The 19,780-nt window shown below is 41.8% G+C and overlaps 1 protein-coding gene across 1 annotated transcript; it reads right to left on the minus strand.

Moving 5' to 3' along the window:
- Positions 1–5,169, minus strand: tmem222b (transmembrane protein 222b). Its single transcript, XM_080045474.1, has 6 exons — positions 5,036–5,169; positions 4,196–4,280; positions 3,379–3,410; positions 3,141–3,237; positions 2,926–3,056; positions 1–1,244 (listed from the first exon to the last, which is right to left on the minus strand). The coding sequence occupies exons 1-6, from the start codon at positions 5,155–5,157 to the stop codon at positions 1,157–1,159; spliced, it is 555 nt and encodes a 184-aa protein (XP_079901600.1). The 5' UTR covers positions 5,158–5,169; the 3' UTR covers positions 1–1,156.
- Between the last annotated feature and the right edge of the window lie 14,611 nt (positions 5,170–19,780).

Here is a 19,780-nt window from a genome sequence, read left to right on the forward strand (position 1 = left end):
CGAAAATATAATATATAATGAGAGCTTATGTTCAGGCACTGTCTCTTGCTTGTTCCCAACGAGTAGAAATTAGTAATGAAAAGAAAAATCTCCCAGGTTTTACAAAATGTTTACACCAGTCCTCATAACTCTGAGATAAAACAGGCTTCACAGCCAACAGCAAGCTGTGCAGTTAAAGTATAAGTTAAGATATTTAAGGACACAGTTTGAGTTGGTCTCCCATTCCCCACTCATTTGGCACAAGTATAGAAAAACCACAAGCAGCGTCACTATTCTGTTGGTTTGTCCAGGAACTTTCCACTCCAGTAGGTAACTACAATCATTGCACTGATGGTCTGTAGTTAAAAGGTATGAAAACATTTATAGTAAACCTGTTCAGAGTACGACCATGAGGTGATACATGTAACGCATGTACAACATATTTCTAAGAAAATAGTTCTTATTAGAAGATGCACAGTTAGATCGAATACAAGTAAGAAAATGCACAAAAATACAAACTGCTCTGGAATATGTGGGTTTCGGTTAGTTTAAGTTCTCCAGAGGAGCTACATTAGATCAAGCATGAAATGCAATGAATTCCCTAGAAAGGCATCTAATTGATTTAACATGTTAGTGCTCCTCGGTATACAAATGGCATTCTGGAAGCAGAGAAACACAGGAGCACACTCCCATTACAAAGGTTAGGTCTTCACAATAAAAAAAGCAAGGCATGGATGTTTTTCCTTCAGAGAATTCAATGTATGCGGCTCTGTTGAACTACTAATACAGCTAAACAACTTCTACACTGCAGTTGGCCATGGCTTAGACCTGCTGTTAGGCTTTCAATAATCATTATCCATTATGTGTGTTTATGTGGTTCTGATAGTGGTGGTGTTTTTATTCCCTCAAACTAAATGACTGGATGTAAAGGAGTTTCGGTCCCAACAGCTTCCCAGCTTCAGCACTGGAGCACTGCCAGCAAAAGGCCGCCTGCTTTCCACAGACCAAGCCAGTGTTTGTGGTCATGTCGGACCCTTCTGTTCAGCAGTCTTCTGTTGGAGGGGAGTAGTGTGTTTGTTGCGTTGGCTCCACATAGCCCCTCCCTCTTGTTGTGGAAGAAGTCAAGCCCCCGTCACACCTGCAGGGGTTCACTGTATCCTTCAGCCCTTCTCCCAGGTCACCGCAGGTTGATGGCCAGGGCCACTGTGAGGATCAGACCGTTCAGCATGAGGAAAGGCAGCCAGGTCTTCAGGAAGCCTGCACAGCTAGAGCAGGAAGAAGGGAGGAGAGACACAACATGGAAGGTGAAGAGCAGAGCATCGAGGTGGGGACCTGACTTACATTTTCAGGTTCAAAATTGTATGAGAGTTTCTACTAGAAACTAGGGGTGTAACAATACACATATTCGTACCGCACCGCAACAAATATAGGCTGTATAGTGTACCGAACCATAACCGTACAGCCCATAATCCCCAATTTTTACACAAACTACATTCTTAGGTTGTTAATGGTAAGATGCTTGAATTCTTACTGAATCAGTGCAGTGGATTTCATGACGGCTCTTTAAGACTATGGCAAAGCGAGGATGTTTTTTTTCTTCATGTGAATAGATGATGAGGTAAACTTTTCATTTTTGCCACTTTGCTTATATAGTTGCCCCTGTACACCAAAGTAGCCGTGGAGAATAGTGACTGTAGTGACTACAAAGCGCTAGTCTTGCCACTGGGATGTGTAGTCCATGCCTGTATCACTGGTATTTAAAAAGGACTTCAGGAGGAATGTCCTACATACAGTACACTCTCAATAAAGAATCAGGTTTCTCTCTCTCTTTCTCTCTCATGTCCTGAGACATAAAAGGTTCAAGGCATACCAGTGAAATCCTGGCCAAGCCTGTGGGATTCCAGTGAGAAACCTTATTCACAACCTTCAGCCCTACTTCTTATAGTAGCTTTGGAGGGAGCAGCTGTAGATTATAGTGTGTAGGCAATAGTTTGGTCATTTAAGGCAAAGGAAAATGCTGACATTTTTTGCCCAGAACATATTTCAAACCATTACAAAGAGTGCATGTTGTCCAAGATAACTGCACTGCTGATCATATTTACTGCCATTGCCTGAATGCAAGGAAAGCATAAGCGATTTGTCTGGTCTAGCTTGAACTTACAAAGCAGTTTCAGTTTGCTGACAAGACATTTGAGCTAAGTGGCTAATGTGTGACTGAAATCAGTGCATCTGACCTACAAAAAAACTGTACACAACAATGGGGTGAAATGCATCTCCTTTTCTCCATGGAAATACACAGGCTAATGATATGGTTAAAAAGACTGGTGTAGCCCGACAATAGTAGGACACAAGGCTCAGTTTTCCACAGTGTCGGCTCTACTCCAGCACAATGGATTTGAAGTGCCACAATAGCCCCCTTTTACACAACGATCCCTGCATATTGACCAAAAGACCAATACGCCGGCTTTGAGCATTTACACCTGGACTAAGCAACGCAGGCATATTGGAGGATCAGTATTTGTATTAACACAGTGTTCCACATCCCAGAATGAAAGAGGGAAGTGTGAGGCAACAGCATAAGCAGTGTCGCCGTGCTTCAAGTGTGATGTATAACATAGCACCGCACCGCTCAGTGGCTTTTCAAAAGTGAAGTGCTCTGCCCGCTGTTTACTGTCTCACAGCCTACGACACAGACATGAGCAGGCTCTTTCCCTGATGCTCTGCCAGGCCTGTGTACAGTCAGCCATCTTTCTCTTCTTGTTCAGTTGGACTAACATTTTTTTTTTGCATCATTGTGCAAATATTTGTAAGCTTTTCGTTACGTCCGATTCAAACAACTTTTTCCCACCAACACAGCCATCTCTGATGTAGTTGGAACATTCATTGAGTTTTCTGTAGCACATGTCAGTCTAATTACCACAGCCTTGACATGTCACTCCTTCTCACCTGACGTGTTTCCCGTGGATGAGAGCGCGGAGGCAGAGGTTGACCATGTTCCACGAGGTGCTGTTGTCATAGCGCATCAGGTTCAGCGCCATGGCGACATGTGAGTGACAGTTGTCGCAGCAGAGGTTGTGCTTTCGGAGAGAGGGGAACAAGAGCACAAGTCGTTACCGGTTGTTCTCACGTGTACAACAGTCAATAAAAGACCATCTACTCACCATCCTGTGTTTGTACTCCTCTGACGCGTCGTGCACCGCTGTGTCCCAGGCATTGGAGCCACTGGCGTACACTTTGCTGACGTCAAGGATCCAGTATCTGCAAGGAGGAAAGAGGAAAAACTAAATGGATTTTTTTTTCTGTGTTGGGACAGATGAATAGGACACAGGTCTGGGCCTGGTTTTGGACAAGTTTGTCTGTAGAAATATTTCCCAAGCCAAAATATTATCATACACCTACTTTGTCGGTCTTCCAAAGGCCATGTTGTCTTCCTGCAAAAAATAAAAATAAAACATACAAGTTATTTATTTCTAAAAAAGATTACATCATCATGTGTTTACTCATGTTTCTTTAATTCATCTGGGTTCTGTGCATGTTATTTCATTTTGTTTTACTCCACTGATACTCAATGAAAACTATAGCCAGTCGCTATCATTAGCTCCAAACCTGTCAAACTGGCCAATCATTCAGGCAGTAAAAACCTTATTTTCAAACTCAAACACAGACAGTGTCTCATGCCGCAATCAACAATCACACATGCACCGACACGTTGCGGTTACTTTTGGGAGACGGATCATTAGGCATTAAGAATTTAGGAAATTGTTCCTCGCATCCTGTTTGTTTGCATTCCCCATCAACTTTGTTTGTGTGCGACTGCCAAATGTGTCCCAGGTCAAAACTAGGAAGCTGCATGTTGCTGTTGTACCACTATCTGGATTATATGTTCTCCTACACACAGTTAAGCGACTTTGAAAACATTTTACAACATTTGAGCCCTGATAAAAAAAAGCCCTATTAATGGCATCACGATTCCCTCGCTGTTTACGGTCAAATCAGATACTAGCTCAGGAGAAACTACATTGTTTCCTTTCTGCTCTGAGTAATAAATAAATTATTGTGTCTACAAACAAAAGGGTAATGAAATATAGATTTATAGTAGGGTACCGTGAAACCATTTTTACACTCCTATACTATTGGAACATTGCATCTGGAAGGCACAGGCTGTAGCCTACTATTGTTTATTAATCCTTACACAGTCCAAACAGTCATTACTCACAGAGACAAAGTAAGGTCCGGCAAAGTCCCGGATGACACCGTTGGAGGTGCAGATTCCCATGTGGCCGATAAATGGAAGAACCCATCTGAAGAAAAAAATCCCGTTATGACATAAAAGTTAGTATTTCTGTGATAGCGTGATCTATGCACTAAAAAGACACACACACAACCAACTATTCATGACCATACACCTTTCAATCCCTGTCCACAAAGGACATTATAAGTTAACGTGTTGAATTAATACTTTAATACTGAGTGAACACAACTATCACTACTTTATCAATTGAAGATTGTACGTAATTACAACTGCAATAAGAGCATAGGTTTTGTATAGATATAGCCCTAATTATTTTGTACACACACACATTAGAAAAAACATTAATCTAGGATTAGCATACCCCTTAAAATAAAATGACATTATCGATTTCGACACTATGGTACTTTGGCATTAGGCTTCTAGCCTATGTTAAGATTATGTTATGTGCACTAGCAGACTTCACTTTAACCAGTGCGCTTTAACGTTTCAATATACGTTTTTGTAATGTTTGTTTACCAGTGTGTTCGCTTGGTGTTAATTATGCACATAAATAAAATTATATCTTAATTATCTTCACATGATTTAAAAACATTGTGAATTCATATTCGTGACTTTTGTTCGTCCTGACAGCAAGGCAGTACTTTTAAAAATACATTTAATTTGCTAAGGGAAACCAACAGGACGGTACGTGTTGTTCGCTTGTTGCTAGCTATAGCTGCTAATGAAGCTGTCACTTCCGCGTACATGTCCCGAGGTTTTGCTGTGAAGAAGCCGACCTGCACAGTGCATGAGGCGGTAACTCACGACAACACGGGGATGGGCGTCCACACAATACAGAAGGGGTAGCGACTGGCTCCCGGGTTTATTCTCTCAGACGCTATGTGGTAATTCTTCATGCTGTCTGACTCTTTTTCAACATCCGCCATCACCAGCTGTGGAAAATGAACTTAATTTGTCCCATTTACAGCTGCGTGAAGCTAGCACGGAACATAACCGCAAATGTATTAATTTAAGCTTCAAAATAAAACTGAATAGGTGCCGGCCTTGAGCTATTAAGTCAAGTAAGTTTTATACGTCAATTCCATTTCCAATTAAATATTAAGTATCATGATAACTGTCTTGGAAAAATGGTGTCAGAATAATTGAGACAGACTGCTTTTATTCATAATACAATAGATGGTGATTTAAGGCGGGTTTTAGTGTGAAAGGCCCAACGGAAAACTCCTTCTCTCACTCATGTTGGCTTGATACGTGTGTCTCGCTTTAAAACCAGAAGCTTCCGGGATTTATGCGAGCCATCAAGTGATAAGGTCCATGCCATAAGGTCCATGCAAATGATCAGCCTATCTAGGAACACTTTAAAAAAGCCTGTGTTGTAGATCAATCCAAAGAGCAAACACATATTCACACATTCAATATAGGCCTACTACCATACTCCGAAGTAGGGTGAGTTGCCCTAATGTGGGACACTGCCTAATGTGGGACACCTAAGGTCTAGAGCATTTATCTCTTATTTCTGACACATGTAAATAGATAATATTGTTGTCAAATCCAAGCAGGGGTTCTCTGTGATTGAAATCACATGAATTCACAATTTTGATTATAAAGATAAGGGAGGGGAAACAGTCAAAAAGGAAGTAAACCATGTGACGTCCAGACAAAGGACAGTGACATAGGTTTGAGAGGAGATCAATGCTAAGGCTATACATTTTTCATTAACAAAACAATGTTGCCATTTGTTATCAGATTATGTTTATGATACAAGTATGCATCAAAGTATGCAATAATATTGGGAAAATGTATTAAGTTTTTTTCTTCTTCAATCAATCTTTAGCTGTCCCACATTCGGAAAGGTGTTTCCAAAAGTGGGACAGCATGATTTGCCTAATCTGGGACAGTCATTTAAAGTGGGGGAATATGTTGCTCCCTTCAAGCTGCCAAACAAGCCTCCAATAAAGCTCCTTCTGCTGTTTTAATTTGTGCAGAGGAAGTGGTACTTTTTACTCGTATCAATTCTTTTTTGATCCACATTGGAAACACTCTCGTCATGATTTTCATCATCGTAATCACCATCATAATTTTCAGACAGTTGTCAACCCATTTGCATATTGGCAACAAACTCATCATTGAACATCATTTTTGCTTCAAACCATGTTTTGTAGGCTAACTAAGCAATTTAGTTAGATAATAGTATTATAATATAGGCCTAGACTAGTCAGTAAACCATTCACAGATATGATGGCTGCTTAGCCATTCAGTCCCTGGCAAAAGTAGGCTATACGTTTTAGTAGTCTCCTATAGCAAGTAAATCTGCCTCCTAGGTTCTCTTATTCAAATAGGCTAAATAAATGGCACCTTCCAGAACAACCTGGGATATTTTAAATAGAGGTATTCACTTTATTTTCACATTTTATAAACGTGATGCAAAATAGATGTAGGCCCATATTAGAATTCTACAAATATATGTCTACCATATACAGTAAAGGTGATCCAACAAATAAGTGAAATCTCTGGATTTTTAAGTGAAGGCGAAAATTACTGGCATACAACAGCGTCATTATTATGATGTATTATTTATTAATTTATGCAAAAAGTTCTAAATTTGGGCCGACTGACGATAAGCTGATGTTTTCAGTTTCATCACTCATATATGAATAATGTATAGGCTATGATTACCTTCTGTCTTTGCCCCTTTAGATCGGACTAAACGAGACAATGAAGATGTCCCCATGAGCTTTAAGACATTACAATGGACGGATCATCATCAGACTAATCAACTAATTAAGAAAATAACCATTATAACCAGCGGATGAACTGGTAATGAAAACAATCATTAGTTGCAGATGTAGATTAAGGCTATTATACTACTCTAAGAAACTGATAAGGGGGGTGGGGGGGTGCTTCTTCACCTGAGCTGCTCACAAAAAGTCACGCCTAGTGATGAGTATACAGTATATTGATTCACTGTGTGGGGTTATGGGCCAAAAGGCTTTGAAAGCAGCAGAATGGGCAACATTTAAAAAATAGCAACAGTGAGCCCTTTACCGCCTCTCTTTCTACAGGAGAACAGGGACACATTCACACTAACAACACTCTTATGGAACAAGACTATTATGTGTGTGTATGTGTGTGTGTGTGTGTGTGTGTGTGTGTCTGTGTGTGTGTGTGTGTGTGTGTGTGTGTGTGTGTGTGTGTGTGTGTGTGTGTGTGTGTGTGTGTGTGTGTGTGTGTGTGTGTGTGTGTGTGTGTGCCTCACTTACAGACACAGGTAGTCTTAAGTTGTCAGAAACAATTACACATTCAGCAATTTACTGGACCATGTCATTTCATGTCATTTTGTAACAGTGATTTATTTGCATTTCATAGTGCATCATCAAAGGTTGTACTAGGCCTACTTTACGTCTAGTAGTGCAGCGGCTAAGTGCTTATTTTCATCAGAATCATTCAGTTGATGATACAAGTGTGACAATAGGCATGAGCAGTCTCCATGGGCCACTTGACAAGAACATTGTTCGAGACATTTGAAATTGTGAATTTGAAAATGTCTCATAGAAATGTATTGGGCTTTTTCATTAACATTTTTTTTTTCATGTCTTGTCTCAGACAATTTTCTTCAATGTCAAGTAGTGACCCATGGAGACTGCTCATGCCAATGTTCCCGCTTGTATCACACCTTGTAAGATTGTTGCACTTATCTGCTCCACTATAGTAAGCAACTTCAGGGAACACTCTTAGTCAAATACCTCTTGTCAAAACCTTGAATCATTTGATGAAAAGAAAGTCCCAGTTTTGAATAGCGATACGAGTTTATAAACGCTGCCATACTGAGAAATGCAGATGAGGGTTTCGTGGAGCTGATAGGCTTAATCAGCTTTGTGTCAACTCGTTTGATAATGGCTTGAATGTCACCAACAATCATTTTTCCTGAAAAAGTTACGCACTGTAGCTTTAAAGTGACTGCGAGCAGTTTGTTGCAGAAAGCCTGTATTTGTTTTCAAGTCAGCACAAAGGGAGGTCTCCTGCACTCGGCGCTGGTGGAGGGCTGCAGCTATAGGGGAAGGAGCTATGGAAACAAAGATGAACCCCGGGGATCCGCCGTGGGCCCTGTGTACTCCATACTGGGTCCCATTAGATGTGACAGGTGATATATTGTGCAAAAGGGCAGAAACAAACTACTCAGCAAAAGCAAGGCAGAAGTCAATAAACGAAGGCCCACACAGGCCTCATCATCGGGGAGCTGAGGGAATTCTCCGGCAAAATGCCACCTCGAAATATCTGGCCGAGCCCACGCCGACCCAATTAGAGCAGATTTAGGGGACTGTTACTCGGTGAACACGCCATCCTTTCTCCGTCAAAGGTTTTTTTCAGCTCCCTGGGACTTTGATTTCCCGGGAGCTGAGAAATGGAACGCGGGGCCCCGAATTCACACTTTCAGCAACAACATTGGAGAATTGGATTCATCATTAAGGTTGTGTAAAAGAGGAAAGACGGTAAAAGGTTGTAGAATGAAAGAAAGAAAAATCACCCCCCAAGCAGTCATTATAAAGCAACATATCACTTTCAATGTACGTCACTTAAAAAAGCTCCCAAGAGGTGACGTGCTTTTCATTAAAGGCCATGAAACCTTGTGAGTTGTTGACTAATTGCAAAGTATTGACAAACTCACTTCCCACAATGAATCAATCTATTGACTGAATGGTTGAAATTGTGACATTGATTTTCTGACTACCGTAACACTATTCATAAAATTTTGCATCATTGAGGACCAGAGGGACTTGATTACAACTTAACCTATAGAGTTTGGGTTGTCCACCACTAGACTTCTAACTGGACAAATAATTTGCAGCACAACAGCTGAACATATGTCATGATCCTGCCTGGGCCTCTTTGCCTCTGTTTTGCCCTTTCTGCTTGTCTGGCTTATTGCAGGGTTGGAGCAGGTGTGTGGGAGTCAGTTCAAGCACTCACAGCTGCCAGCAATCACCAATCTACCGCCCTTCATATACCCGGCCCGACCTTCCAGATACTGCCAGATTCTAGTTTCAGTTCACCCAGTCAGTAGCTCTACTTCTCATTACCTACCTGTTTGCAGCTCCGTTTGCATTTTTGCCTCGTCCTCATTTTTGTTGTTTTTCCTGCCACAGCTCTCCCGGTCTGACTCCCCCATCGGCTCCAACCTGCACCAGCGAGCACTTCCCCCCCCCGGACTCTGCCCGCCTGCTCTGGTTTGCTTTCGCCCAAGCCCCTGGACATTCTCCGGTGCTCTCTCCCTGGAAGTTCCAGGCTGGAACCCTCCCAGGACAGTTGGATTTCCCCTGGATCCCAGCCCAACCCCCAGCTGATTCTTGTTAAATAAACCTTCTTAAACTGGTACTGTCTCCGCGCCTGTGTCCTCCCTGTCCACCCGTAACAACATATATTGAAATAATAATGCACACACATGCCTACATGTTGAGGCCATGCACTGTTGAGGGGCCCCTGTGATATAGAAAACTGTTCTAAACACTACGTTATTTGAGTTCTTATTGTGCCTACAGTATATATTTCATATTCATAAATAAATATATATATTTTTACCAAAATCTTACTTACATATACGTGACCAGGATTTACTCAGACCCTCAATTAACTGGAACCAGAGACTGCTGATTCAAAAACCTATACATTTTACGTATATTGCACGGAATACAACTTGACTCCATTCCATTGACGGCAGCAATAGCTCTATTACATGACGTTGTTGTTGACCATAATAAGAGGATGGGTTGAGTAAAGGGTCAAATGTAAACAAATCAAAAAAATCAAATATGCACAATGTGGGCTAAACTGCATTGTTGGGGGAGGTTAGTGTAGAGTTATGCTTGAAAAAAAGGGGGAATCATCACAAAAAAATACATAGGTAAATTATAAATACACCACCTACGCACTAACCACATCAAAATGGGTCTTCAACACTCAATGTAACACACATGTTGACTCAAACCACACATGCGCGCGCACACACACACACACACACACACACACACACACACACACACACACACACACACACACACACACCCTCATTACACAGCAGAAAACCCCACAAGAAAAATATGAGCAAATGGCCCATTCAGTAGAAGAATTAAGGGCACACTAAAATATTATAGGTCTGGGAAAAAACAATGGTTGGCTCCACTAGAAGTCTTAAAACTTGCTCAACAGGAACACAATGAAACTCAGGTGACTGATATCTTGTTTCTTGGCTGATAAGGCTTAGCAAACTCTCAACGTCTCCTCAATACCTCCCTTCCACATGCGTATCAACCCTGAGGCAGGATAGTACAACAGAACAGAATCACTGTTTGGTTGCTTTGGCTCTGGGCAAAATACAATGTAAAGGGGGGGGGGGGGGGGGGGTACACACTTTGTTCACTTTGCTTGGCTCATTTGTTGTCTGTCTGTCCTCTTCCAGTTTTCCGAGACGAGACGATGTGGATCAGGTCCCTCCTCTGGCAGCATCTCAAGTCCCCACCCCCCACCTCCCCCGCGCATCCACCCTATTCACTATTCATATTTTACTTTAGTATTACCATGTAAACATCCTGTCATTGATGGTATTCCTTTGTGATTTTATTTTATTTTATGTGCATATGACAAAATTGACCAGTGTTAAAAACAAAGTTATTATTTTAGCCTGAACCTTAAAACCTGCCGTGAACAAGTGGTCCCATAAAGGAAACACTGCCCCTCTGTGGATAGGCTGGAGAGCTACTGGTATGACTAGTCACCTTACTGGAAAACGGGTCGAACAAGTTTAACAGACCTTATAGCCACTTTCAGACGAAGAGTAAGAACAAGACACCTGTACTTACATGACCCACCTGGGAACTATGTATTTCAGTTTGATAATACAGTCCGAGACCAAACCCATGCTAGCATTATACTACCTGCCTTTCACTATTGTGTGCAACTTTGATTGTTGACTTACTAACTGGGTCGCATGCTTTGCCCATTTGGTATAAGTTTCTAAACAAAGTCTTCAGCTCAGTGAAATAATAATGATTGTTTTATTCTTTTATGCAGTATACACACCATCCTCACATGCATGTGGCAGTATCTGGACAGCAGGAGTGTGTCCATGTAACTGTAAGAAATATAAAGGAGTTTTGGACATTACACCATGAAAACAGTTTCTTGTGGAAACCCAAAAGTAGAATTTTAAAACAGAAAATGAGCATCCTATGTGACCTTAATGGATCACAAGAATGTAAGCAACTGTAAGATACTCTAATGTTAGCTATTAATTAGATAGATATGCGTAGTGGAGACATGGTAATGGAAATGTTGAGTGAAGGAATGCACACATGCATGTACATGTACAGTAGCCTACCCCTCTCAGGTTCACTAGACTAACATTAAAACAAGTATGAAATCAAAAGATAACAAACAAATTGAAATGCAATATGTTGGAACACGTTCATAACAAATTGGTTTTGATAAAAAAAAAAACAGGCCCGGGGCAGAAAATGAAAGTATTGAGTAAGTGGGTGTGTTGAGCAACAGGATGTGTTTAAATGTTCGTGTGGGTGAGATAAATGAACAGACAGAGAGGGTGTGACCGACTCAAAAGTTATGGCTCACTAACAATGTTTTTTTTTTATAAGAGGGTCATATGTCTGTTTGAAACTGTGAAGAGGAACAGAGTAACACATTCACATCAGCTGTAACTCACTGTTCACATTGCAACTAAAATCCTCCCAGTCCGGAAACAACGGTGCACTGAGCATTGAGACTACACTCTGAGAAATGGGGAACTTCAAGTTCAACTCTAGCAGTGGACAATCAATGTGCAATACTATTGCCTGCCAGTTTGAGCACTGAGTTGAATTACTCCTGTATAGTTTTCTATTTTATTGTATTCTTATCTATATTATAGTCGAATCTGAAATGTATTTATTTTATTAATTCTCTATATTGACTGTATCTGTTTTTATTCCTGTCCTTGTGCTGCTTTATTAATACCCACATTCAACTCTACAGCTCAAGATGCCTGATAACTGAGCCCGGTTTCCTTGGTGGCACTTGTTAGGCAGACCTATCATTTTAACAACGGATACATGTCACCAATCCACATTTTCCACTGAGGCTTCTCAGATAAATTTTATCATTCTAATCATATTTTCAAATGATTTTAATCCAACTTCATGCTGTTAGTAGCCTACTTCATCAGCACTTTTACATACTTAAATGGGTCCATTTTCTTCGGACCTGATGCCAATGGATTCCAGTGATGAACACCTGCCTCTGAAGTAAAACAAGCAGGGCCAAATTTAGCCTCTGTCATTGTAAGTGGACCAAACTTACTGATGTCTAGTATACACTGTGAACTGTGTACAGTAGGCACTCCAGTGCGCGCACCCTCGAGCACGCGCTGGAGCGCGAGAGCTTTCATTTGAATCGTGTTGTCATCTGATGACAGGGACCTAGAGTTGGAGAGGCAGAAAAGAAAGCTCTCGGGGGCACAAAACCGAAAACGGGAAGATTGATATGGAGAAAGATTGCGTGTTTAGACAAACTTAACCTCAACTTTTCATGTTTAGTTATTTATACATTTTAATCAACTGAAATTGTGAGTCTGGCACATTGCCTCTGTAAGGAGACCTTACTCCCTTTCTCTCTCTCTCTATCTCACACTCACTCACTCACACACACACTCACTCACACACACACACACACACACACACACACACACACACACACACACACACACACACACACACACACACACACACACACACACACACACACACAGTTTGTCTTAGTTTCTGTTTCCAATTCACTGAACAAGATGATGGATTCGCTTGGATGAATGATAAAGAGATATTTGAAGGTCCTGATGAGACAGTAGATAAGATTCCCAGGTAGTGTAAGCCCAACTAGAACAATAGGTTTTTCTTTGGAGCTATGAGTGTAACGACAAAGAAAATGTTTCTGAGGAAATGTTTTCTGCGGGTGAGCTGCAGGGCTTATGTATAGTGTTTGAAGTATGTTGTGCAATGCTAAGTATGATGTACAAGGCTAAGGAAGGGGGGGGGGGGGCACACCACAAAGCATCACAATTCAGAATCCCCCAAAGCATTACAATTCAGGATCGGTTTGAATAGTGTGTAAGTTACACATATAGTATTACAGGAGAGAGAGAGAGAGTGTATAATAGTTTATTGTAAGGGAATTTGGTGCGATAGATTGGTGGCTCTAAGTTTTTTTGTCTTATTTATTGCCTTTTCTCTCTCATTCACTTGAAAAAATTGTTTTATCAACAAGCTGGTTTTTCCAATTTACCCGTTTTTCTGAGCTGTTTTTTAAATGTTTTTCTTAGTAAATACCTACACACGTTGTATGGATAAAGTCAAGAAGGTTGGCTGACTAACTTGTTTGGCTCATTTTACTATTCATTTTGAACTGAAATAAAACTTTTCTTTGTCTTTAATTCTCTTCACCAGAGTACACCAAATTGCTTATTTTACATGTTCAAATCACAAAAAATTCTGGGTGGGAAAACCCCAGACCCCCCTAAAGGTTTGTGTGTTTTCGGACATGTCACCTTTTTCATGTCTTATGAGTATGCATGCCTGACACTAGTGAGGCCACAAAAACCTAAATGCCCAGTATATAGTTTTATTTCTGATGACCAACCTGTTATTCACTGTGTCCTTTACTTTTGGGAGAATCAGTGCAGGCAGACATGTCATGGTTGAGCCGATCACCTGCTCTAATATGCAACTTAAAATGGAAGTCTGTAATTGGGGCGGGGGGGCGCCTGCTAAGTGCATGCATACCCCCCAGAAAGTGGGTAGTTGCGCCCCTGCATATCAGTTTGTTAGCCAGTGAGCTAACCAAAGCTAATCCAAGTCAAGGAAGTGGAGAGGCTTCTGCACTGTGACAAATTCTACTAAAATACAGCCAGAGAGAGGAAGACTGTTCAGACAAACAGACCACAACATATTCTAGTGGGACAGAAGTGATCATTGAGAAGGATTTTTTTTGTATGACTATAATTCTGCCTTTTAAGATAAACCAATATGCATTTGTGTATATTTCTTGTTCTTTTAAATTAGAATTGCTTAAGCCTTCCTAGCCTAATACATAACATCATCACCAACAAAAAAATTTATAACAATTATGATATTGTATCGGACAGTATCGGTATCGACCGATATCGGAATCGGATCGGAACTAAAAATAGTGGATCAGTGCATCCCTAGGTTCATGCAGTTATGCAAGGTACACCAACTTATATTGTACATTCATTTTCAATATGTTTAAATAAATATGTACAGGCTTGTTTGGTTTGCGGTGCAGAACTTTCACTTTTATTTAAGAAGTATTTTATTTATTGGAGACTTTGGTTGTATGCAGCAGTTTTTTCTTTTCTATACTGGAAAATACCTTTAGGCTGCAATTCTGCACACATTTTAACTGAGAACCGTACCGTACAGAACAGAACTGTGACTTAAAAACCGAGGTACGTACCGAACCGTGACTTTTGACCCCTAATAGTAGGTGGTAGCTCACTTTGACTTGGTCATTTTCAAAGTAGCTCACAAGCTGAAAAACAGTGGGTGGGTGGTGTACACTCTTGAATGATTGCCAACACTTTCAGGGCAGAAGGAAAGCAGTGGTGCTGGTATGTGCGGTGGTAAGAGCTTTCACATCCATGGTTTTGCTTGGGCCCCACTCTTCTTGTCATTAGTATAAACAGGCTCACAAATATACAGACAACAGAGGACATTCCGTCTCTCTTCTGCAAACCGCTTCTACACTGGTGAAGACATCACGTGACACATCGCACCCACTGACTGGAACATTTACATTCCCAGAGTACGTGTTTCCACCCCCCTAACCTTACGTGAACCTAGACACTCCAATAGGTAGAGTCAGAAATTCTGGAGAATGCTTGTTGTCAAAATCACTTTTTGTCAGAATCAGTGAATATCCCCACGATCCGCTACCTGACCATACTGCGTGTGCGCTTTAAAAGAAATAAATCCAGTGGTCATTCACAGCCTAGGCTCTGTAAATGGGCATGTTGCTTGCAACCTTGGGCCTGTTTGTTTAAATACCCTTTGTTTAAATACCAGTTTACAGAGCCTATGTTGTGCATTAACATCATATTTTTTTCCAGTACACACAGTAAGGAGAGGTAGCAGATCGTGAGGGCATATTCACAGATTTTGACGAAAACAGACTTTGACAACAAGGCTTCTTCAGAATCGCTGACTCCACCTTTAACCCTAAAACTAACATCATGCTTTACGATGTGAAGACAGGCCACAATGTCCCCCCCCCCCCCCCCCCCCACCCCCACACACACTTGAGAAAGTGTGTCTTGAAAACCCAAAGAAGCAAATACTAAACTGGGTGTTTGCATTTGAGGAAATTCTGGAGAATCTTGTTTCGTAATTATAAGCTCCTAAGGACATTTTTTTGCTTTTACTCTGCTGCTTATCTAGTCTCGCAAAACCAGACCAAACTACAGCAAGTAGTATGGTCTGGAATCACGCCATTTTGAGCCGTCTATCCGGGGGGAAATTTAGCTGGCCTGTTTTTATTTCTTTAAACCAATCACAATCATCTAGGGCGGGGCTGAGCCCGGGAAGCAGCAGCGGTGTCCATGCAAAACAGTGCCGGAGGGTAAATATTTTGATGGAAAGTCCTCATGTCCAGAGGCTGTCAGAGAAATGTCTAAATCCCACCCACAAACGCCACAAAAAAACTATTAAAGACAAAAGGAATACACATAGTGTGTTGCTTTCTCACCAGGATGTCAAGACACCATACACTTTAGCCCCCGAGGAGCTCACGGGATAACTGAAGTGGGACAGCTAGGCTAGGCTAAGCTAGGCTGCGTCCTGGACCGCCGCCGCTACTGTTATTATCCCGAAGTATCGCCACACTTTATTTCGGTCTACAGTAATGTGACTTCTCACACTCTCACGCGAATTGTTTCCTAGTTTGAGGAGGAGCTCAATACGGGAGCGCCAGCAACAGGAAGGGGAGGCATAGCGTTGGTAGCCGACGCCAGCGCTAATAGACGCTGGCGGAAGCCGTTCAGCCAGACTACTGCTTATCTAACTCCTGTTATGACCAGATACTCATGAATGAAATGAAAAATGCAAGTTGTGCTTTACAAGGTCTTGTGTGTGTGTGCTCACAAATCAAGGTAAACAGGTAATAATGGAAGACACCGTGAACGTCTCAACATGTCCTGTCCTGACTGCGATACACAATACGACACTATCTATCCTCAGACCCTTGACTCAGCAGAGGAACAACTCCCAAGAGAATAAAACCTTTAACTATAGGGAGAAATGGAGAAACTTCACACAAGGTCTCCAATTTAGTTTTTTCTTCAGACCTAAAATAGATTGCTTTGGAACCTGAAAAGTATATATATATTTTTTAGCTGGAACCAAAACATAGTTGGTATTTCTTGAGAACCGTGACATCATCAAGGGGCATGTGTCTAAGCTGTGAAAGACAGAGGAGAAGAAGAAAGAAGGAGACAGAGGCTACAATGACCAAGGCAAGCGGGCAAGCAAAGAGAAAAATAAAACATCAGTGTTCTGCAGAGGAAACTAAATGCTTGGTGGAGAAGACCATGAAAATAGTGGGGAAGAAGCATTGGTTCCACTTTAAAGTTGTATGAACGCAGCAATGTGCAATAGATGTCATATTATGAACCAACTGTAACGGTTGGGTCTGGAGGACACAGGCGCGGAGACAGTATAAGTAAAAGATGATTTATTTCAGGAGTAACCAGCAGGGTGTTAGGACTGTGATCCGGGGAGGGGAACTGGCTGGCATGGGGGTCCAGGGAGAGAGCAACGGGGCAAGTCCAGGGGGCTGAGTGGAAGCAGGCTAGAGCAGGCAGGCAGGAGGGGTCCGAGGAGTAGTGCTGGAGAGCTAGGGCTGGAGCTGGTGGCTGGAGTCAGGCCGGGAGAACTGTGGCAGAGAAACAGGGGTTAACCAGGAAAAAATGCAAAAAAAAGCGGCTCTGTAAACAGGTGAGCTAGAGAGAGAACTAACTGTGCGAAAACAGAAGCTACAATCTGGCAGTGTCTGGAAGGTAGGACCGGGTATATGTAGAGCAGTTGATGAGGATTGAAGGCAGCTGTGAATGTTGTTAATTGACTCCAGCACACCTGGCTCCACCCCTATAATTAGCTCAGCACAAAGACAAGGGTGAAAGGGAAAACACACACAAGGCCAAGGGGCCCAAGCGGGATCATGACACCAACAGACAAATCACAAAGGAACAGAATCAATGACAAATAATGATTAAATGCAGATAGTAAAACACATGAATAATCAGTCTTTGAACACCACACACACCCCTTGCAGTTCAATATTCTGGGAAACATGCTTATTATTAACAATAATAACTTGCTTTAATGTCTATAACTATGCTTTTATTTTATTATATACACTCTAGAACGGTGTTTTTGTATGAATGTGTGTGTGTGTGTGTGTGTGTGTGTGTGTGTGTGTGTGTATATGCTCAGTATATACAGAAACAATACTATATAGTAATTAGGTTTTCCAACCTTCTATTGTTCGACTTATACATCTTTTTTTCATTTAATTCTGCTGTTTATGTGATATGGGTGTGGCTCCGCTCAGGTATCTATCTATCTATCTATCTATCTATCTATCTATCTATCTATCTATCTATCTATCTATCTATCTATCTATCTATCTATCTATCTATCTATCTATCTATCTATCTATCTATCTATCTATCTATCCATCCATCCATCCGTCCGTCCGTCCGTCCGTCCGTCCGTCCGTCCGTCCGTCCATCCATCCATCCATCCATGCCTTCTGGGCTTTACAGAAATGAATACTGCAGCCTATAGTGTGTTCACTGTTCACGCAGTTTGAAGTTATTCAAATCATGTTTAAAGTGGCTGCTGCAGCATGGGTGATATACAGTATCTCACAAATCTCAATATTTTGTGTGGCCACCATTATTTTCCAGCAATGCCTTAACCGTCTTGGGCATGGAGTTTACCAGAGCTTCACAGGTTGCCACTGGAATCCTCTTCCACTCATTCATGACAGCATCAAGGAGCTGGTGGATATTAGAGACCTTGCACTCCTCCACCTCCTGTTTGAGGATGCCCCAAAGATGCCAAATAGGGTTTAGGTCTGGAGACATGCTTGGCCAGTCCATCACCTTTACCCTCAGCTTCTGTAGCAAGGCAGTGGTCATCTTGGAGGTGTGTTTGGGGTCGTTATCATGTTGCAATACTGCACTGCGGCCCAGTTTAAGAAGGTTGAGTGCACTTGCTCAGGGTCATATCCAGAGGTTGGCTTTGGAAAATAGACGTGTGAATACTGCCACCATTGCTGCAGGGGTGGGGGTCAGCCTGTCAGTGCTCAGACCATACGTCGCACTCTGCATCATACTGGTCTGCTTGGCTGTTGTCCCAGAAGGAAGCCTCTTCTATGTAAAGATGATGCAAAAGAAAGCCTGCAAACATTTTTCTGAAGACAAGCAGACTACGGACATGGATTACTGCAACCATGTCCTGTGGTCTGATGACACCAAGATAAACTTATTTGGTTCAGATGGTGTCAAGTGTATGGGGCGGCAAACAGGTGAGGAGTACAAAGAAAAGTGTGTCTTGCCTATAGTCAAGCATGGTGGTTGGAGTGTCATGGTCTGGGGCTTAATGAGTGTTGCCAGCACTGGGGAACTACAGTTCACTGAATGCCAACATGTACTGTGACATACTGAAGCAGAGCATGATCCCCTCCCTTCGTAAACCCGGCCGCAGAGCCGTATTGCAACATGATAACGACCCCAAACACACCTCCAAACGACCACTGCCTTTCTAAAAAAGCTGAGGGTAAAGGTAATGGACTGGCCAAGCATGTCTCTAGACCTAAACCCTATTTAGCATCTTTGGGGCATCCTGAAACAGGAGGTGCAAGGTCTCTATGATAGCTCCATGATGTCGTCATGAATGACTGAAAGAGGATTCCAGTGGCAACCTGTGAAGCTCTGGTGAACTCCATGCCCAAGCGAGTTAAGGCAGTGCTGGAAAAATATAGTGGCCAGCACATTAGACATTAATGGCTGTGTGTCAAGTTATTTTGAGGGGACAGTACATTTACACTGTTATACAAGCTGTACACTGACTACTTTACATTGTATCAAAGTGTCATTTCTTCAGTGTTGTCCCATGAAAAGATATGATGAAAAATTTGAAGAAATTTGAGGGGTGTACTCACTTTTGTGAGATACTGTAGCTCCACTGTAAACATGTCCGTGTAAGATATGTGCAAAAAAAAAAAAAGAGAGAGAGAAAAAAAATCTGAGCAGAGTCACTGACAAAGAATGTTCCAGGAGTTTACACCCACAGAGGCCGAATACCTTTCCCCCTCTCTGTGTAGCCTACCAACAAGTTCATTGGTAGGCTATACAGTCTCCTACTTTTTTTGTTATTTAAAAGTTAAATAGCCTATGAACAGATCAGAAAAACTACTTATTTTAAGACA

Source organism: Ammodytes marinus, assembly GCF_949987685.1.
Source record: "Ammodytes marinus genome assembly, chromosome: 17".
NCBI classification, from domain to species: domain Eukaryota; kingdom Metazoa; phylum Chordata; class Actinopteri; order Uranoscopiformes; family Ammodytidae; genus Ammodytes; species Ammodytes marinus.